At 55.7% G+C, this 20,252-nt stretch overlaps 3 protein-coding genes across 10 annotated transcripts in view; 2 read left to right on the forward strand and 1 right to left on the reverse strand.

The window, feature by feature from the left end:
- STAB1 (stabilin 1) overlaps positions 1 to 1,760 on the forward strand; it is a 29,606-nt gene extending 27,846 nt beyond the window's left edge. The window contains exons 62-69 of one of the 5 annotated variants that reach the window (XM_033209903.1): positions 32 to 197; positions 282 to 391; positions 485 to 604; positions 690 to 839; positions 915 to 1,019; positions 1,130 to 1,276; positions 1,359 to 1,472; positions 1,551 to 1,760. In XM_033209903.1, the coding sequence (XP_033065794.1) occupies positions 32 to 197; positions 282 to 391; positions 485 to 604; positions 690 to 839; positions 915 to 1,019; positions 1,130 to 1,276; positions 1,359 to 1,472; positions 1,551 to 1,607 (969 nt within the window). In that variant the 3' untranslated portion in view covers positions 1,608 to 1,760. Of the gene's footprint in view, positions 1 to 31; positions 198 to 281; positions 392 to 484; positions 605 to 689; positions 1,020 to 1,129; positions 1,473 to 1,550 lie in introns of all 5 variants that reach the window. The other 4 variants (XM_033209911.1, XR_004436799.1, XR_004436801.1 and 1 more) reach the window with 4 other exon arrangements.
- Positions 1,556 to 11,063, reverse strand: NT5DC2 (5'-nucleotidase domain containing 2). 4 transcript variants are annotated; one of them, XM_033209934.1, is made up of 14 exons: positions 10,696 to 11,050; positions 6,387 to 6,571; positions 6,099 to 6,173; positions 5,875 to 5,930; positions 5,684 to 5,777; positions 5,421 to 5,549; positions 5,251 to 5,311; positions 5,067 to 5,169; positions 4,855 to 4,956; positions 4,532 to 4,613; positions 2,467 to 2,553; positions 2,227 to 2,367; positions 2,081 to 2,145; positions 1,638 to 1,995 (listed from the first exon to the last, which is right to left on the reverse strand). In XM_033209934.1, the coding sequence occupies exons 1-14, from the start codon at positions 10,925 to 10,927 to the stop codon at positions 1,734 to 1,736; spliced, it is 1,674 nt and encodes a 557-aa protein (XP_033065825.1). In that variant the 5' UTR covers positions 10,928 to 11,050; the 3' UTR covers positions 1,638 to 1,733. The 4 variants fall into 4 exon arrangements, with proteins under 4 accessions (XP_033065832.1, XP_033065825.1, XP_033065852.1 ...); XM_033209961.1 differs by lacking the exon at positions 10,696 to 11,050 and adding an exon at positions 9,356 to 10,681; XM_033209950.1 differs by lacking the exon at positions 10,696 to 11,050 and adding an exon at positions 7,407 to 9,317.
- Positions 11,052 to 19,286, forward strand: SMIM4 (small integral membrane protein 4). Its single transcript, XM_033200822.1, has 5 exons — positions 11,052 to 11,055; positions 11,188 to 11,355; positions 11,914 to 12,044; positions 13,777 to 14,089; positions 17,858 to 19,286. Exons 1-5 carry the CDS (start codon positions 11,052 to 11,054, stop codon positions 17,917 to 17,919), a joined length of 678 nt encoding a protein of 225 aa, XP_033056713.1. The 3' UTR covers positions 17,920 to 19,286.
- Positions 19,287 to 20,252: the final 966 nt, after the last annotated feature.

Below are 20,252 nucleotides of genomic sequence, written 5' to 3' on the forward strand. Positions count from 1 at the left end.
TGGGTCTCAGCATCCCCTCCTGTTCCTACAGCTGGGCTTCCACCTGTGTCTCATGGGCTGGCTGGCCAACGGCTCCGCTGCCCACCCTGTGGTTTTCCCTGTGGCGGACTGTGGCAATGGTCGGGTGGGCATAGTCAGCCTGGGTGCCCGCAAGAACCTCTCGGAGCGCTGGGATGCCTACTGCTTCCGCGTGCAAGGTGCATCCACCCCACCAAACCCTACTTCCCCGGCTCTACCCCTTCCCACCAATCTGCTGAGCCACTGACCTGCCTTTCCTGCAGATGTGGCCTGCCGATGCCGAGATGGCTTCGTGGGTGACGGGATCAGCACATGCAATGGGAAGCTGTTGGATGTGCTGGCTGCCACTGCCAACTTCTCCACTTTCTATGGGGTGTGTGGGGCCCAGCCTTGGGGGTGGAGGGTGCTGGGATCCCTGAGGAGGGAGCCTGCTCACGGTCACAGTTCTGTCTTTCCACCATGCCAGATGCTACTGGGCTATGCCAATGCCACCCAGCGGGGTCTCGACTTCCTGGACTTCCTGGATGATGAACTCACGTATAAGACACTCTTTGTCCCTGTCAATGAAGGCTTTGTGGACAACATGGTAACCAGCAGGGGTGTGGGCAGAGCAGAGCCCAAATTGGCCATCTCCATCTGGCCCAGGCCAACAGGCCTTGCTCTGCCCACAGACGCTGAGTGGCCCAGACTTGGAGCTGCACGCCTCCAACGCCACCCTCCTAAGTGCCAACGCCAGCCAGGGGAAGTTGCTTCCAGCTCACTCAGGCCTCAGCCTCATCATCAGTGATGCAGGACCTGACAACAGTTCCTGGGCCCCTGTGGTGAGTCTGGCAACTGTCCCACCCTGTTGGCCCTGGCTCTTGCTTACCGTGGGCTTGACTCTGGTCTCCCTGCAGGCCCCGGGGACAGTTGTGGTTAGCCATGTCATCGTGTGGGACATCATGGCCTTCAATGGCATCATCCATGCTCTGGCCAGCCCCCTCCTGGCACCCCCACAGCCTGTAAGTTGGGGAATGGGGAGGCAGAGCCCTTCCTGGCATCCCCACAACCTGTCAGCCTGGGGAAGGTGGTGGGACAGCTCCCACCAGGTCAGTACTCTCCCTGTTTGTAGCAGGCAGTGCTGGCGCCCGAAGCCCCACCTGTGGCGGCAGGCGTGGGGGCTGTGCTTGCTGCTGGAGCACTGCTTGGCTTGGTGGCTGGAGCTCTCTACCTCCGTGCCCGAGTCAAGCCCACGGGCTTTGGCTTCTCTGCCTTCCAGGTAGGGCTGGGTTGGGGCTGCCATGGCGGATCCTTGGATCTCGCTCAAGGTGCCTTGCCACTCACCCCTCTGCTACTCCCAGGCGGAAGAGGATGCTGCTGACGACTTCTCACCGTGGCAAGAAGGGACCAACCCCACCCTGGTCTCTGTCCCCAACCCTGTCTTTGGCAGTGACACCTTTTGTGAACCTTTCAATGTGAGCATGGAAGTGTGGCGGATGTGGGATGGGCCCAGGCCCTGGTCATGCCGGCCACCAACAGCCCTGCTCTCCTAGGACTCACTCCTGGAGGAGGACTTCCCTGACACCCAGAGGATCCTCACAGTCAAGTGATGAGACTGGGGCTGAAAGCAGAGGCACGCGTAGGGAGGAGACCACTTTTATTGCTTATCTGGGTGGACGCCCAGGGTGGACAGGGCGGGAGGGGCTGGGGGCCTGTCCCAAACAATAAAGGTGCTCTCAGCGGATGTGGGCCATGTCGCCAAGGAAGGGGGTCTTCATGCAGCCGGTGCAGAGCTGGTCCATCCAGAGGGGCGCCTCGTGCTGCAGCGGTGTGCGGCGCGGGTAGAAGGTGAAGTCCACGCGGTAGTTGAGCAGGCAGCTGAGGGAGGCCATGTAGAGGTCAGAGAAGCGCACGAGGCGCCTCGAGAAGTAGGTGGGGTTGTGGAAGGTGCGGAAGATGCTGCCAAACTGCGCGTTGAACAGAGCCTTGGTGATGCACCTGGCAAGGGAGACACGATGCACTTGAGGGGTGGGCCTGGGGTGGTGGCTTGGCTGGGACTCCTGCCCTGGCCCCGCCTGCTCACCTCAGCTCCTGCCGTTCTTTCATCCAGGCAGCTAGCACCTGCCTCGACTCCGCGTCCTGATAGGTCTGGGGACACAAGGTGTGCATTGGGTGCATGCACCCAGGCGGCTACTGCCCTGGCCCTCCCACAGCCACCTCGGCCCACACCTGCATGCGCTCCAGCAGCCCCGTGAGTGCTTGCTGCCACGTCAGCGAGTGCATGTACTGCTCTGTGTTGATGATGCGGATCTCACGCTCCAGCTCAGGGATGATGGCGCCCGTGCGCCAGCCGTGCCGCAGCATGAGATCCTGGTGGGTGGGGCGGCGGAACTGGGCTCAGCGCCAGTTGCGGGGGTGGGGGGAGTTTCCTGGCCCTCCCCGCCTGCAGCCCAGCCCTGCCTCCCTCACCGCCAGGTCACTATAGAGGTGGTCCCCAAAGTAGAGCACACGGGGGCCACGCCATTCCGTCAAGCGCAGGAAGTCAAACAGGTTTCCCTAGGGAGAGGAGGGGAATGCTGCTGAGCCAAGCGTGTCTTGTCCTCCACCAGTCCTCCCACCCAAATCCCCAGAGGCAGCCCAAATCCAGCCGGATGCTGGCTGCCCTTTCCCGTGGCCTTGCTGCTCCCTCCCTGGGCCCTGGTCTTTGTCACTTCCCCCTCCTACTTGGGAAGGGGATTCTGCCTGCTGCAGGAAGGTGCCCTATAGGCCTGGCATGGTGCCCATGCCTTGAGGCCCTGCTCCCTGTGGTCTCACACATACCCCAGGCTAGGGATTGAACCCCTGTTTGTAAGGAAGAAACTGCAGGGAAGGCTCTGCAGCCCTGAAGTCCTCACTGGCCTCCCCTGCCTCAGTGCAGAGGGACCTGGCAGACCAATGGCAGACCTCACCAGGGCCACCAGCATCTTGGAGCTGGAGAAAGATGGAGATACTTAGCCAGGCCCACATGTAACTGGGGAAGCTCACAGGGCAGCAGAAACTGAGAGGCCCAGAGCAGGAATCACCGGAGTAGTGCTCAGGCAGCAGCCACCAGGGCAGGAGTCCACACCCCAAAAGCGAGAGGAACTGACACCCAGCAAGCACAGTTCTTGGAGCAGTCTGTGCATCCAAAGCCTCAGAAGTGGAAGCGCTGGGGGAAACAGGTGGTGTGGGAGAAGCCAATTGCTGAACTAAGTTCAAGTGGAGGGACAGAGGCCCAGTCAGGCCATAGACCAAGAGAAAGAGTCTCAAGGGGCAGGAGACTGAAAGACTCCTAGTAACAGGCAGGATCCAACACACAGTGTAAGGCAGCTTCAGAATATTGGGCATAAAGAACTGCGTGAAAGCTGCCTGGGAAGAAAGTCATGTGTTTCCCATAAAGGTGCATGACCCTCTTCAGCTGAGGCTGGATGCCAAGACAGGGGAGAGCAGCCCCCTCAGAGCTGATGAGACACACCTGGGCCCGAGGGCTGTGGAGCATTTGGGTGCAGAAGGGTGGGAGGCAGAGCAGTGGGCAGGACTGAGAGGGTGGGAGTGTTTCCTGCAGGTCAGGCCTGGGCATTGGCCACCCCCACACTGCTCCCCTGGCCAGCTGCTGGCTTCCCCCTCCCCCAGCCCCAAGGCCTTTAGACCCCCTAGCCTGAAGAAGCCCAGCTCAGCCAGGATTTCTGCATTCCAGCCAGGGCGAAACCTTAATCACTGCCTGCTCATAGATACCAAATCCCACCTCAACACCATTCCCTCTCATTTTCCTAGCCAGGTAGGAAGGAGGAGTTTCTCTAGAGCACCCAATGAGCTGTCCACAACCAGACTTGTTCTGGCTGCAGCAGAGTGCTCAGCCCCAAGAAATGACATCATTTATCCGGCATTTCATGATCTCTGACCATTCTTGTTTTTTGAAGACAGGGTCTCGCATTGTTGCCCAGGCTAGAGTGCAGTGGTGTGATCACAGCTCACTGCAGCCTCAAACTCCTGGGTTCAAGTGATCCTCCCACTTCAGCCTCTGGAGACCAAAGGTGCATGCCCTGCTAATGTTTTCTATTTTTACTAGAGATGGGGTTTTGCCATGTTGGCCAGGCTGGTCTCAAACTCCTGAGCTCAACAAGCTATCCTGCAGCCTCAGCTTCCCAAACTGCTGGGATTACAGGCATGAGCCACCGCACCTGGCCCACTGGCCATTCTGAGGGCTTTATATCACAGCTTCAGTAGAGAGTATTACACCTCTTCTGCAGACAAGGGAAGCAAGGCACAGAGGTCAGGCAACGAGGTCAGGCTCCCTCTGCTGAGTAGTGGAGTTTGGAATTCAAAGCCAGGCAGCTTGACCCAGAGGTCAAGCTCTCGAGGCCACCCAGACCTGCTCCCTGCCAGCCATTGCCTGTGTGAGGCTGCTCAGGGCCAAGGAGCTGTGCTGCTCCCTCAGAGGCTGCCCCTGCACAACCTGGAGCCTTGGCTAGGCCCCGTGCCCCACCACATGCTGCTTTCCCCAGGTGGCCCTTACCTGCCGATAGATCTTGCCCTTTTCCAAGCGGGTGATCCGGTCCCACTGAAGGGAGCCCTTCTCATCGAGTTTTCTGAAAGGCCTGGGGTGCAGGTAAAGGGCTTGACTTCCAGTCTGTGGCTGGGCCATGGGCCGGGCAACCCCCATCCCTCCTGCATAAAGGCCCACCTGCTCAAGTGGACCCATGCCAGCAAGGGGGTGTTCCCACCCCAAGCACACTGGGCAGTGGGCAAACGCCAGGCTGGCCCCCTGCTTCAGTCCCCTCACTGGGGGGAGGCCTCTAATCCTCTTCCCTGGCCCTGTGACCCCCACCATGCCCATACTTGCGCCGGTCAGTGAAGAAGCTGGGCTTGTCTGCCTGGACAATGACCACATCGAAGAGCTGGCGCCAATCAGGACCCACCATGTGCCGCATCCCCTTGTCTCTGTGCGGAGGAGGTTCCGGTGGCAAGTAGTCTGAGGGCAGCTCTGTGCCTGCCCTCCCCACCCAGAGCCCTGGCCCTGCTGTCCCTCTGTCCACAGGGGCTGGACTCACACGAAGCTGAAAGGACTGTTGGTGATGAGGAACAGCTGTTTCCCATGGGCCACCAGGCGGCTCAGGACGGCAAACGTCTCATCCCCTCTCAGGATGTATTTCTCTAATGGGGCAGATGGGTCTGTGAGGGCCAGCTCTGCCACCTGCTCAGGCTGGCCATGGCAGGGCTTCTATCCACCCTTACCCATGTCCTGCTCGATCCACTGGTACATGAGGCCCTTCACATGCACGTCTCGGATGGCGTCCTGGGGGCGGTGGAGGACAATGAGGGTGCAGCAGGGCCCAGGCGGGCTTGTCCTGCTGTGGCTGGACTTAGCTTTCCCTGCCATCCGAGGGCAGGCCCAGCATCCTCACCGTCACGTCCTTGTAGAGGTGCGCTTGGTCAAACTCCAGGCTGTGACCCAGGAAGTAGTCCACCACGCAGGACAGCAGAGCCATCTCCGGCAGTGAGAAGATGTCCATGAACTGCTTAATGGAGGGACCCTGGGGAGGGGGCCATTGTCTCAGACACCCTTTGGGGCCCCACCCCCTTCAGTGCTGGAGATGAGGGCTCCAAATCTGCCTTGGGACTTGGGCACATGTCCATGGGGCAGGTTGGCTGCTGGGGTACGGAGTACCTTGCCATAGAAGCCACTCATCTGGTATAGTGGGATGTGCTGGGTGCCCCCATACAGCTCGATCACTTCCTCATCTGGCACAGGCTGGAGGCCCCTGAGCAGGCCCAAGATACCATCAGTCCAAGGTAGTCCTGAGCCAGAACAGCAGTGTAGGGTGGGGCGGGGGTGGGGTCGGGGCAGAGCCAACTGACCTGTAGGCTGTCCCCAGCTGCACGTAGTGGAAGGCGTCAATCTTCATCAGAAGGCTCTGGGGGCGTCAGGGAGGCAGGACAGACGGTGAGGAGGCAGTTTCACCACAGCCCCAAGCCAGCCTCTTTCAGCCCATGCCAGAACCCCAGCTGGATGGTATTAAGGGGTAATGACCATACCAAGAGGACACCAAGGAGGGAGCCCCTATACAGGTCCAGCCACTCACCTTCTGAATGTCATAGTGGAGGCCACGGATGGCAAAGCTGGGGTTGTAGTCATACTTCCGAATCCCCTCTGGGTACTGCCGGGGGAAAGCGGCCAGGCCTAAGCCAATAGCCCTGCCAGACCTGCTGGCTGGTGGCCACCCCAGGGGGTCAATCCAGCCACCTGCCCAGGGCAGCTGCCAGGCAAGAGGGCCAGGGAAGCCCCACGACTCAGCCCTGAGCTTAGGCCAAGGTGGGTCTGGCCAGCCTCCAGGCCCTGGGCGTGTTGGTGGCAAGGATCCCCGTCTCACCTTGTAGTGCTCGATCAGGATGTCACGGGCGGCGCTGAAGATCTCGGGGTGCAGTGCGTCTGCATACTGGGCCAGGGTGTAGTCGTAGTCAAAGCCGTAGACCTCAACATCACGCAGGCTGATCTCATTGTTGGCGTAGATGGCTGCTGGGTTCAGGAGACTGCAGACTTCGGGGGGTAGGAGGTCTAGAGGAAGGAGATGCAGGGAGGCCGTGATGGGGACGATGATCCCTGCGGCAGCTATGGCTCCCGAGCACTCTGTGGGGGACTAGCCCTGTGAGCCTCAGAAACACCCCACAATGGCTCCTCTTATTCCAGTGCTGCAGATGCTCAAACAGGCCCAGAGAGAAGTCACTTGCCCAGGGTCACGTGGTTAGGGTAAGGCAGAGCCCCTGGCTGGAGCTCCTCCCCATGGTTACACCTGCCTGCATTACACTAGCTCCTGCAGCCCACCAGGTGTGGTGTACTGAGTCTGTGACTACTCTAAGCCCTCATCACTAAGCCCCATCAGACACAGGGCCATGCTAGAACCCTGGCAGCAGTCACTCAACTCCTCACTGCCTAGCCCCAGAACAGCTGCTTTTGGGATGCTCTGCAGTGCAAATCCTCCCACTTGCTCAAAACCCATGCAGGAACATCACTGTCTGGCCCCCTACAATTCAGTGGCTCCTCTGCTCCTCTCAGGGGCCCTGCCCTGCCCCCTGGCCTCATCTCTCAGCCTCCCTGGGATTATGTGTGAGGATAGCGTGTGGGCACTGAGGACTCCAACCCAGAGTGGCTGGCTCTGTATGGCCAGACTAGGGGGCTGAGGCCATGGATGCTGACTTTTCTACCTTTCCCAGAGCTGGGACTGGGGCTCAGGAACATTAGTGGGAGGGGGCGTCCCTCTGCTGATTGGACCGCCAGCTCTGTGCACCTCCCACAGGCCAGGGAGAGCGAGGCCCCTCTAATCAGATTTTAGCTACCCGCCAGCCCATATAATGACATTTGCTGGCTCTAGCCAGGGAACATTGCTAATTACGACAGGCAGGACGTGATGTCAGGTTCTGGGCCATTATCCGGGCTGCTCCTTCTGGGGATGTGGTCGTGGCCACCCCAAGTCTCTGGCTGCTCCCAGGAGGCTGCAGTTGGCTTTGAGGCCCACAGCAGGGTGCTGAGCAGGGCACTGTGCAGCATGGGTTCTGGGGTCCCAAGGAGGCAGATGAGGCTGAGAGGTCCCACGTTACCTGCCCTGGTTTCCCTATGTGTACAGTGGGGAAAGTGGAAGGGAAAGGAAAGGAGATGTGCTAGGAAGGCCACATGCAATGAGGTCAACCAGACAAGACCATGATAGAGGGAGCTCTCATGGCTATGACTTCAGGAAGATCACCTCACCTCTTGGGCCTCAGTTTCCTAGTTTCTAAAAGGGTAGGAAAAATTGTACCAAGTGAGGCATGGTGGCACACACCTATAGTCCTAGCTACTCAGGAGGCTGAGGCGAGAGGATTGCTTGAAACCCAGTAGTTCAAGACCAGTCTAAGCCATATAGCGATACCCTGTCTCTTGTGAAAACATTTTTAAAAAGAAAAAGAAATTGTACCAACCTACAGAATTACTAAGAGGGTCATATGGAAGGTGCTGCTCTGTGCAGCAATCTCACTCTGCACCCGCACATATACAGGATTAAATGGGTGATATGTTTCCTGAGCCTATGAGCATCCTGTCCCCAATTTCCTAGTGTCCCTCCAGAAGGAGGGGCTGCAGGGAGAAGGGAGCAGGCAGGACTAGATGCACAGGGCACTGCCTTGCAGGGACCCCAGCTGTAAGACTCCAGGGGATCCCTGTCTCAGCCACAACCCCAGTGCCGATCACAAAGCAGGAGCTGCCAGGTCAGAGGGCCAGGGAAGCCCCACAGTGTGCCTGGCAGCTGCTGCACTCAAGAGGCAGATGCCTTGTTGATGTGCTCTGTGCCCAGAGCACCTGCCTCAGAGGCACTCTGGGAACACAGGGCTCCATCCCCACTCCTTTCCTTTGGAGCCAAGTTCAGGATGTGGGTGGGGGATCAGGTGTAGCTGCTTCCCCAGGCCAGTATAGAGCTGCTGCTCCAAAGATCCATGGGTGTAGACAGGAGCCCTCACTTGGACAGTTGACTGCAACGCTCTAGGGAGCTGCTTCTGAGCCACGCCTCAAGGCCCAGGGTTCTGGTGTCACTAGGACCCTGGGCCTTGCCCTTCCCATGGTCCTGAGTTCCCAGGAACCAACTGTGACTATGACTCTTGGTGCAGAAGACCTGGGAGGGTCTGCTTGCCAGTGCAGCCCCTTGCTGGCACAGAGTCCTGGCCTTCACATCTGCCCTTAAGGATGTTCCCAGGGGCCCAGGGGCAGACAGTCCTCCTAAGAACAAAGCAGGATGGGGAAAGAGCCACAGGGCCTGGCGGCCTGGCCTGATTTCTAGACTAGAAAAGTCTTGGCTCTGGGGTGACAGCGGCCTGTTCCCTTCCATAAGTGGTGTGGGTTGGGGGGCAGCTGAGGGTGTGTCCCACCCAGCATGTCCAGCAATTGCCCTCCTCTCTCCTCAGCCCCAACTCCCACACGTGCCCATGGTTCCAGGTCCCAGGGCCAACTGCTCCCTAGCAGCCATGACACTTGTGGATGCCTTAGAGGCTTGTCTCATTCAATCCTCACTCTCATCCTGTGAGGCAGTCTCACTTATTCCCCCATTGTCTGGAGGAAGAAACTGGGGCTCAGGGAGGTGAAGTCACTTGCTCCAAACCACCCAGTAACAGGCACTGGGTTTGAGATCACCATTCAAGTCACCCCACCTACATTAATCACTCTGCCCCTCAGCCTAGCCTCCCACTGTCACACTGAGGCCAGGCGAGTGGGGGCTGGTGGACTGAGGGACCTGCTTCGCTGCTCTTAGCCCACAGGCATTAGCCCAAAGCGGACCTTTAGGCCAAAGGTGTGAAGCTGGCTCCTGCTGGTGCTCACCATGGGATCTCGGTGGAAATGACTTTGCTTGTTGTATGACAAGAGGAGCTGAGGGCTGTGATGCTCCAAAGATGCAGATAGGCCCAGGAGGACAATGTCCAGTAGATCCCCGTGCTCCTCCCTGAAACCTCCAAGGCAGGCTTCTCAGGATACTCACAGGGTCTTCTCCGGGCCCAGAGCAAAAACTTCATAAATAACACTGGGCTGCCTCTCCACAGACACAAACTCAACCCGGGACCTCGAGGGTGGACAGATGCCCAAGGCTGCAAAATGACCATTCCTCAGGGGCCTTTACCATTCTGCCTTCACTGGTCAAGAAGTGATTCTCAGCCACCCCACAAAGCCGGAGTGAAAACCCCTGTCTAGCCAGTTGGAATCTTCCAGACAGGGCCACTTTGTCTTATCAGACAATGAAAGCTACGTCACCCCTGGGGGTTCCTCCGGAAGCTCCCCTGCCCCACTTGGCCTGGTTCCAGTCATCACCCAACCCTGGGACAGAGAGGCCCCAGGACTGCGTTTCATGCTTGAGAGAGGGTGAGGCTTGCCTGGGGCCACCCAGCTGCTCAGTGATAGGGTCGCGACCCAAACCACATCTGTCTGCTGCAGAAGGAGGGCCCCACTAGACGCAGGAAGACAAGCAGGCAGATGTCCAGCACTCTCAGCTCTGGGGCCTCACTAGTGAGCCCTAGCCGGCCCCCTCTAAGAAGGGGCCTCAGCCTCCTCAAGCCATTTCTCAGAAGGGAGAGAGCAGGGACAGGGAGGTTAAGTGCCCTTTGCAGCTCTAGTCTGGGCTACAGGGGGCGGGGGTGACTTGGTTTCTCCCAGTCTTCGCTTCCCGTGCTGAGAGGGGGCCGGACCTCCAGGGCGACATCGAGGTGTGTCTGGGAAGTCCAACCGGTGTCCCCTTTGGTCCGGCCGTCCCCAGGAGCCCGTTCCGCCCGGCACCGCTCGCTGGCTTTGTCCACAGCACTCTCCCGCCCCAACTAAGGGCTGGCCGAGAACAAGGGGTTGGGGGCGTTTCCGCCGCGGCCTCACGTTGGGCGGGACCCCGAAGGAAGACGGCGGGGGCCGAGCAGTCCGGCAGCCGCTCAAGGCGCCCCGAACTCCTCAGACCGAGCCGGGGAACAAATATCCCGCCCGCCCCCGAGCGTCGGGGAGCGCCAGAGGCCCCCGGGATGAACAGCCGGACCTTCTCGCGAAAGGCAGCCCGGCCCTTGGGCTCCGCGGCCCTGGCGAGCCACACTGGGTGCTTCCCCGGAGGAGCGGCGCCCTGGGGCCCGGTCCGTCAGTCAGTCCACGCGGAAGACACCCCGGCGCACATCCCGCCCCAGCTCACCCACCGTGCACCAGTCTCCTCATGTCCTGGTAGCGAGCCCATAGGTGCGCGCTGAGGTCGGCGCCGCCTGCGGGTGCCTGGGCGGGCGCGGAGCGCGGGGCGCCGGGGCAGTGGGCGCCGGGACCCGGGGGGCCGCAGCCAGGGCAGGAGGGCGAGGACGAGGCGGTTCGCGGCCCGCCGTGGCCTCCGCACAGCAGCCAGCGCCGAGCGGCCGCCCGCAGCCCCGCACCCGCCATGCCCACCGCGCGCCGCCGGCGCCCGCCGCCCGCCGCCCGCGCTGCCCTCGGCCCTCCCGCCGCCCGCCGCCCTCCGACTGCGCGCCCGCCACGGTGGCCTCGTGCTCCTCACGGCGGCCGGCCAATGGGTGCGTCGCGCGGAGCCCGGCCTGCCAATGGGCGCGCCCCTCGGCCCGGGGGGCGGGAGGCCCCGGACCCGGCTGGGCCGGGCAGGGTCGGGCCGGCCAGGGCGGAGCGGGCTACCCAGCCCCCTCCCCCAGTCTCCCGCGCGGCGCGGGAGGACTTTGCGGCCCCCTTCGGCCGTCACCCCGGCGATGGAGGCGCCTTTCCCTGGCCCCAGCCCTGGAAGTCAGAGGGCCTAAGAGCGGCCGTCGCTGCGAGGCTCCGGACGGCCGAGGCGCCGAGCGGAGACAGCCCGAGCACGACGTGTACCCCTCTCCCCGGTCCCCAGGTCCTCTACCGCCCTCTCCGCTCCCGGGTCCGCCCGCCCTACCCTGCGCCTCTGGATGCTTTTGACCCCAGATTCTCCGCCCCTCCCCCCAGTCCTGGTGCCCTCCTTTCCGGGGGTCCTGGTCCCCAGGCTCCGGGCTCGGACTGACCACTGACCAGAGCCCAGGCCAGTCCACTCCCTGGTCTAACAAATAAAGAGCCTTTCCCGCGCTCCCCTGTGCCAGGCCCACGCTGGGGGAGGCCGAGAGGCCTGCAGGGCAGCCGACGTCCACTAAGGCAGGCTCTTCTCCTGCTAGGGTGACCCCTTCTAACTCAGCCAGGTGACTGGGCCGTGCGCTGCAGGTTGTGGGCCACGGTCACTGCGCCTGCTTGTTTCTGACCTCAGTAAGTGGCCGCACTCACCCGTCAACCTCCGGTTTCCCGACGCAGGCCCCTCGTGAGATGCTGTGGTCTTTTCTAGCAATGTCGCCAGGCTTTCCAACAAAATTCCTCTTTCCTGCGCAGAACCGCTCTCCACTCGCATTTCTTCTGCTCAGATCCGTATTCCGAGCCCGCACCAGGCTGTGCGCCGGGGCCGGAGGAGGCCGACCCGGCACCCGTGGGCCCTGTCGAAGGGAAGCCAGCTGGGCACGCGTTGTTTTCTGAGGTGACCTCGCTGTCTTTCAGGGTGTGTGTACATTCGAAACTCCACTGAACCTTGACTGAAGACCTAGTGTGGCAGTCCATGGCCTGGGGACTGGTAAGGATTGAGGCCATAGGATGGGCTTGACTGTGGCGGTGCCGCCAGAACGTGAACCTCTCCAGACGAGGGGATGCCCTGCAGCGTCCAGCCGTCAAAACCTCCTGTAGAAATGGGAGCGAGCATCAAGCCTGTGTGTGTGCATGCTTGGGTGGAGTCAACCCGGAGAAGAAAGAGGCTTCCGGGCTGGCCCTCCAAAGCCGGTTGTACAGGCGGCAGCTCAGGCTACTCACTGCGGGCCCTATGACCCTTTCTGGGGCACTGTTTGCTCTCTCCAGTCTGCTTTGGTATATTTTGTGTCCATATCACCAAATCGTCTCATTGGTTCTAAGCTTTCATTTACCTTCCTTAGATTGTCTAATAGTTGTCTCCCTTCTCAAAGCTGTTCCTGCAGTTTCTATTTTAGTTCTAGGTAATGGGGTGACAGCCCCTTTCAGTTACCTTCAGCAAGCACAGCAGCATGAGAGGACGCAATGACAAGTGAAGTCTCTTAAGTCAGAGCCCTGCTTCTATCTGGCATAGCCTCTTAGTCAATTAAGAGAATACATGTAAAGAATACACGTTCAGACTGGGCGCGGTGGCTCACGCCTGTAATTACAGCACTTTGGGAGGCCAAGGCAGGAGGATCTCTTGAGCCCAGGAGTTTGAGACCAGCCTGGGCAATATAGTGGGACCCCCGTCTTTCCAAAAGATTAAAAAATTAGCCGGGTGTGGTGGTGCGCCCCTGTAGTGCTGGGAGGATGTCTTGAGCAGGGGAGGAGGGGTTTGTAGTAAGCCAAGACTGCGCCACTGCACTTCAGCCTGGATGACAGAGTGAGATCCTGTCTCAAAAAACAAACAAAAACCATATTTGGGAATACATGGGAAGAGCGAGGGCTCTGCCAATCATTATCATCATAGTGAATATTCTAACTAATGTTAATCAGTTACTATGCTCCAGGGTTGTGTTCAGTGCCTCATTCCTATTACCGCACTAAATTCTCACAGCGTCAGAACAAGGCCTCCGTTTTACGGCTTAGGGAATTGAAGCACAGATGGGGTAAGGGAGCACTTGTAGAGCAGGGATGTGGTTTGATAACAGAGCGCATGCTCTTTAACTATCCTGCTCTTCTGCGATTGTTGTGAATAAAGCACCTACAAGTTCCTGTAGAACGGTAAGTGCCCCATACAACATAGCTTTTATTAATTTTAGGTATCTCACGCAGCGCTTACTTAGATTTTTGCTATGATCATTGATAAAGTTCAGCTTTCAACACTCCATATCAAATTCTGTTACTTCAGAAGTCTAGGCACCAATCACATCTCCGAAATAAACGCAAGGCATTGCATAATTGCATTTTGGAATGTGGTGCTGTATATAGTCCATCAGAGAGGGTCATCATTTCTATCTGGGTATTAGGAATAAAAATGGCGGTGGCAGAGTAGGGGGCGCGGCTGCCAGCTCCGAGTTCAGACCCGCTCTGGGGAGGCAGAGGGCGAGGCCGGGCCGACGCCACGTGGGCTGCCCTTCCCTTTTGGGCAGCCCCACCTCCAGAGCTGAGGCGCCTGCGCCAGCAGCTTCTGGCCCTGCTCGGCCTCAGGGAGCACGCGCACCCCGCGTACTCTGATTGGCGAAACCTCACGCCCCCCGCTGCATTCTGATTGGCGGATCCGCCTTTAGGAGGTCGGCGCCCAGCTTTCAGGCACTCATAAGCTTAGCATACAGCTCTCGTTAGTCCCCCAGGCCGCCGTATACGGCGAGTACGGGCGGGGCGGCCTTAGCTGCGTCCGGGCGATCCAGTGCCTAGTTCCGCCATACCCCTCTCCACGACCTCGGTCGAGCATGTTCACCAGGGCCCAGGTGAGACGGATTCTGCAGCGGGTGCCCGGGAAGCAGCGACTCGGCATCTACCGGTTTCTGCCCTTCTTTTTTGTCCTGGGAGGAACGATGGAGTGGATCATGATTAAAGTGCGCGTAGGCCAGGAGACCTTCTGTAAGTGAGGGGGTAGCAGTCTCTGCTTTCAGGAAGGCACGAGGCGTAGGGATCCGTTTTTCTGGGACGTATTCTCAGAGAGCAAAGTGCGCATTCCACTCAGAACGCTGGGCAAGTGCAGTTCCATTCGCTTGGCAGTCAGGGCGGCCTGGCTCTCCTGTAGGCCGGGCACATTGGCGTCCAACCTTGCGACCTTCCCTGCACTTAGAGGCGAGATCACGTGCTTCCAGCCCTCTCACGCCTGCCCTTCACTCTTGCCGGTGACATCGTTTGGGCCTAAGGAACAGACTTGCTCACAACAATCGTAGAAGCGGGTGGATATGAGGGGTCAGGGAAACTCCTGCTAAATAGCCATTTCACTTTGGACTCATCTGTCCAAACTCTGGAGGGAGCTGATCTGCCTGACTTTACTATTTACCACTGCCTTTACAGGGCAGTCATTGGCACCAGGTCTTTGGTCTGGGTCCAGATGATGAGCACTGTAAAGACAGTGGTAATGCCTGGCACTGCATTACTGAGCATTAACTCTGGACAGGCCAGTTCCTTTCAAGAGGACTTCCCCAACCCCTCGGCCCTTTCTGCTTTGCCCCTCTCCTGAAACAAATCGCTATCATTTGTGAATTGCCAACCCACGTTTTAAAGAATTGTTACATTAGTGATTCCTAAAGATCCTTAGTCCTTATGTTCATCCATTCATTGATACTTAATGAGCATTCTTGAGGGGCTATAATGAAAAAGGCAGAGGTGTCCCTTACCCCAGAAGAGCTCTAATGGGAAAGAAGATGACAGTGATCAGTGCTGTGAGAAGGAAGTGGGAGGAACATAGGAATCTCGGTTGGGCGCATCAACTGGACTAGATGGTGCAGGGAAGGCTTTCGGAAGCAGCTACCAAGTAAAGTAGGACCTGAAGACTGAGTAGGTGTCAGTCAGATGAGGGGAAGGTGTGTGGAATTGAAAGCATCTCCATGGCAGTGGTAGGAGCACTTGTGTGAGAGTATGCTGTGTGTCTGAGGGATTGAAGCAGATGAACAAAGTGGGGATGGCTAGAAGGGTGCCTGGGCAGGGTGGCAAAGGGACTGGAGAATCAAGAATGGATCCCAAGGATTCTTTTTAAGGAGAGGATTTAACGTGGAGAATGGCTTCTTGTGGACAGATTGGTAGGAACAGTTAGGCTGTATGGCTGTCTAGAGTTGAGACGGTGGCCTGGTCTAGGTTGGAGCAGAAAGGCTGCCAAGAAGGGGTCGAAGTAAGAGACAGCCCGGAGGTAGTACTGACAGGGCATGGTGATTGAGTGGACTCAGGAGATGAGTGGAGGCTTCTGGTGGGACACCTGGGGCAGGGGTGGTGCATTTCCTGAAGGTGCAGAACACAGGCAGGGCCATCCTGGGTACCATCTGGGACGGGATGAGGTAGATATGGTTATACAGAGCTGAAGCTCAGGAGGCAAATCTGGGCCAGAAATTGGGATTCGTGAACCATTTATAAGCAAATTGTGATGGAAGTCAAACCCTGTTTTTTTTTTTTTTTTGAGACAGTCTCGCTCTGTCGCCCAGGCTGGAGTGCAGTGGCCGGATCTCAGCTCACTGCAAGCTCCACTTCCTGGGTTTACGCCATTCTTCTGCCTCAGCCTCCCGAGTAGCTGGGACTACAGGCGTCTGCCACCTTGCCTGGCTAGTTTTTTGTATTTTTTAGTAGAGACGGGGTTTCACCGGGTTAGCCAGGATGGTCTCGATCTCCTGTCCTTGTGATCCGCCCATCTCAGCCTCCCAAAGTGCTGGGATTACAGGCTTGAGCAACCACGCCTGGCCAAACCCTAACATTTTAATTTAATTAATTTATTTTTTGAGACCGAGTTTTGCTCTTGTTGCCCAGGCTGGAGTGCAATGGTGCGATCTCAGCTCATCGCAACCTCTGCCTCCCAGGGTCAAGCGATTCTCTTGCCTCAGCCTCTGGAGTAGCTGGGATTACAGGTATGCGCCACCACGCCTGGCTAATTTTGTATTTTTAGTAGAGATGGGGTGTCTCCATGTTGGTCAGGCTGGTCTCGAACTCCCGACCTCAGGTGATCTGCCCACCTTGGCCTCCCAAAGTGCTGGGATTACAGGCGTGAGCCACTGTGCCTGGCCCAAACCCCAACATTTTAAGGGTAACTGAGAATGGCCAGAGAGGCAAGGAGGGAAACCAGGAAGATTTGTTATCACAAAAGAAAAGAGGTTAAAGAAGTCCAGCTCTGAAGGGGAGGTAACCCCCTTCCTCTAGGAGAGACTGCAGGATATACAAATAATGATCTAGAAGGAGAGGGTAGAGAGAGGCTGGAGATACTGGACCCTTGAGTGGGGGAGAGGGTGGGACCAGAGCTGGGTGACAAGAGTAAGCCCTTGCAAGTTAGCTGGAAGAGTTCCTTATGATGACTTTCCTCTGTGAAGGAATAGAGGAAATGGCCATTAGGGGGTGGGTGAAGAAGAGTCAGGATCATGGCTGAGGAAACAGGATTGTCAGACACCTCAGTGGACCCAGTTAGAGGCATCAATTGGCCCCTCAGTGCACAGCAAGCAGGGTGAAGCATGGGGAAGGGAGGAAGTTGGATTAATCAGTGGTTGGGGTTTTGAGGCTGTCAGGAAGTTAAGATACTGACAACAGTATGAAAGAATTTTAGCTGATTTGCCAGGAGAGAGAACAAGAGGCAGCTGAGCGGGGAAGACGGGCCGAAGGCCTGGGGAAGAAACCTGAGGTCCAAGGACAGGAGGGCTGGAAAGGTAATGGGGGTTGTGGTATGAACAGAAATCCTTCAGAGGAGCCCTGCAAATGACTGGAAGATGTTGAAGGTGAAGGGGGCTGGGTAAGCTTCATCCCCATGGGTAAGAGTGGTATCTGGGGAGAAGGCACAGGACAGGGGCAAGGAACCTGAGCTAGAGGCCAGCACTTTTGGTGACTGAAGGGGCATGATGGAGAGCATCATGCCAAAGAAAGATGGTGGTAGACAAATGGCGTGAGCCATGAAGGAAGAAGATTTTTTTTTTTTTTTTGAGCGTCTTGCTCTGTTGCCCAGGCTGGAGTGTGGGGGCACGATCTTGGCTCACTGCAACCTCTGCCTCTTGGGTTCAAGCGACTCTCCTGCCTCAGCCTCCCAAGTAGCTGGGACTATAGGTGCCTGCCACCACACCTGGCTAATTTTTGTATTTTTAGTAGCGACGGGGTTTCACCATATTGGCCAGGCTGGTCTCAAACTCCTGACCTTCGGCCTCCCGAAGTGCTGGGATTATAGGCATGAGCCACTGTGCCTGGCCTGGAAGAAGATTCTTTACATGAAGGTGGAGAATGAAAGGTCTGGCAAAGCAGCAGCTGGAACAAGGAAACTGATCTCCTCTCCCCAGCTGAAGGTTTCTGGGTATGGAAGAGGGAGCATCAGAGAGCCAAGAGGCAAGAAGTGCCTTTGAGGAGCCAGGTTTTAGTTAAGAAGGATGACTTCAGAGCACAGAATAGAAATTATGGGGGAGAAGGAAGTGAGGGAAAGCTTAAAACACTAAGAGATGTGCCAAGACGTGATTCTATCTTTCAAGACACTGACTTTTAGTCTAAGTCTAGAACTCCATTATCATAGTCCTCATCTAACTCAAGTTTTAAGTTTATTTTGGCATTGAGTTAAATATTAATGCCAAGATTCAGAAGTAGGTGACAGACCTAGACTGTTGGTTAAATTACTCAGATTGAGTGTTTTAATTTTAAATATGTTTCTTAAAAATCTAAGCAACTTTTTGTTTGATACAGATGATGTCTACCGTAGAAAAGCCTCAGAAAGACAGTATCAGAGAAGGCTGGAAGATGAATGAGACTGAACTTCAGCAGTCAATAAAGTCAATATGAATTTTTACTATTGGTTTCAGTGCCTTTTAAAATGTACTTTTCAGATCTCTTGTTCTGACACAGCTTGTCCTTTATCAGCTGCACAATATTCCAATAACTGTCTTTTCAAAGAATTTTTATAGTTCTGTCTCTGCTTGAGTACTTCCCAAGTCACTGCAGGATAGCACTTGGGGGAAAATTATTTCCTCCTAAAACACTCACTTGATGAATCTAGTCCATGAAATATTTCTTAAACAATTCAAGGATCAATCAGGATGCTTTTCAGTGAAGCCCGAATTGTTTTCGGCAACTTTGTTTTTAGGCAACTAATGATAACCTTACTTACTTTTTTGCAGAATTCAAATTAAATTATGGACACATTCTCTATTGCAAGATCATTTAAGCCAGGATAATTATGCAGGTTATATTTCTGCCAGCTACTAGACTATAAACTTTTTGCTAGGGTGGTGGAAATTCCTGATTGACTACGCATTTCTCAATGAACAGAAATATGCTCCTCCCTCGCTTGGCTCCACTAAATTGCAAGGACTGGACCTTCATGAGGACTCTGGGCAACAGGTTTTACGCTACTCTATGATGAAGATGCTGCTCTTCCATTCAGCTGCTCCTTCCATGAGAAAGTGAACCTACACAGCATAAAGCAATCCCAGACTTGAGCTAAATCAGAGGCTCAGTCTATTGAGTGATTTGGCAATTTGACCCAGTGTAAGTTTGGATCAGCCTGGCAGAAAAAGCAGACACCTTTCCATGCTTGCGTAACCACATCTAACATCATTTCAAGCAAGAAAATCTACATACTAAAGACTAAGTTTCAGAATAATTTCTAACTATTGCACAAGAATAAAGCTGATGCTTAAGGCCACAGGGTATCCTCAAGTTAATGATGTCTGCCATAAACATATCTAATTTTTCCTAGAGATTTTTCTCCTAATTTTAGTCCACTTATGTTAGAACCAATTCAGTAAAGAACCATTAACTACTCACATCTCATTAAAGCACTACCTACACTACAGTACAGCAAGCCCAGAGTCACAGCTGGGAGATGGCTTGAATGTGAAAGGCCAGTAATGACTTCTACTACCAGGGAGAGGACAGTGGTTCATCATATTCTCATGCCCAGTTGTGTCATCTAGGACTCCTGGTAAACCTAACCTGATAAACCATTTTTAGTGACTTGACTGCTGTATAAAAAGTATAGTATGATTCTCTAAATTATATGGCCATATTCCATGTTTGCCCTAATCCACCTTGTTTTAGGAGTTTGGTACATACAGAAAATATGTCATACCTTTTACAAAGAATAACAGTAAACACTAATAAAACCATTGGCTAACTTCTGTGTCTGCTGTGGGTTCATTCCCTTGCCCATCCGCCCGCTTCCATCCCACAGAGAACCATTAGACTGAATTTTGTGTTAGCCTTCCCTAGAGCTTTCCTCTCCATTTCTTTCTTTTTCTTCTTTCCATTAGAATGTTAATTTATTGAAGGACAACAGACGTTGAAAATGATGGCCAGGCTTGGTGGCTCAAGCCTGTAATCCAAGCACTTTGGGACGCTCAGGCCGGAGGATTGCTTGAGGCAAGGAGTTCAAGGCCAGCCTGGGCAACATAAACTCCGTCTCTATTAAAAGAAAAAAAAAAAAGAAGGCCGGGTGCAGTGGCTCACACCTGTACTTTCAGCACTTTGGGTCGCCAAGGCAGGTAGATCACCTGAAGTCAGGAGTTCGAGACTAGTCTGATCAACACAGAAAACCCCCGTCTCTACTAAAAATATAAATTAGCCGGGTGTGGTGGTGCATGCCTATAATCCCAGCTACTCAGGAGGCTGAGGCAGGAGAATCACTTGAACCTGGGAGGCAAAGGCTGCAGTGAGCCGAGATTGCGCCATTGCACTCCAGCCTGGGCAACAAGAGTGAAACTCCATCTGAAAAAAAAAAAAAAGATTGGACAACTGACTTTTAGGCAGGTATGTGGGGAAAAGAAAGAGAGATCAGCCTGTTACTGTGTCTATATAGAAGGAAGTAGACATAAGAGACTCCATTTGGTTCTGTATTTGAGATGCTGTTAATCTGTGACCCTACCCCCAACCTTGTCCTTGCAAGAGACATGTGCTGTGGTGACTCAAGGCTGTGCAGGATGTGCTTTGTTAAACAAGTGCCTAAAGGCTGCTTGCTGGTTAAAGGTCATCACCATTCTCTTAATCTCAAGTAAGAGAAAAGCATTTGTCTCCTGCCGGTGCCTGGGCAATGGAACATCTCCGTGTAAAACCCAATTGTATGATTTGTTTACTGAGCAAGGAG

This window comes from Trachypithecus francoisi, unplaced genomic scaffold (genome assembly GCF_009764315.1).
Source record: "Trachypithecus francoisi isolate TF-2019V2 unplaced genomic scaffold, Tfra_2.0 Lachesis_group0, whole genome shotgun sequence".
Taxonomy (NCBI): domain Eukaryota; kingdom Metazoa; phylum Chordata; class Mammalia; order Primates; family Cercopithecidae; genus Trachypithecus; species Trachypithecus francoisi.

Excerpts from the sequence above, each read along its gene's own strand:
- NT5DC2 (XM_033209934.1), bottom strand. The coding sequence starts at position 10,927 with ATGGCGGGTGCGGGGCTGCGGGCGGCCGCTCGGCGCTGGCTGCTGTGC. Across the intron at positions 5,312-5,420 it reads ACCTCTACAAGGACGTGACG|GACGCCATCCGAGACGTGCA; the intron begins GTGAGGATGCTG and ends CACCGCCCCCAG. Across the intron at positions 2,368-2,466 it reads ACCTCTATAGTGACCTGGCG|GATCTCATGCTGCGGCACGG; the intron begins GTGAGGGAGGCA and ends CCCACCCACCAG.
- SMIM4 (XM_033200822.1), top strand. Across the intron at positions 11,356-11,913 it reads AGACAGCCCGAGCACGACGT|ATCCGTATTCCGAGCCCGCA; the intron begins GTACCCCTCTCC and ends TCTTCTGCTCAG. Across the intron at positions 14,090-17,857 it reads CGTAGGCCAGGAGACCTTCT|ATGATGTCTACCGTAGAAAA; the intron begins GTAAGTGAGGGG and ends TGTTTGATACAG.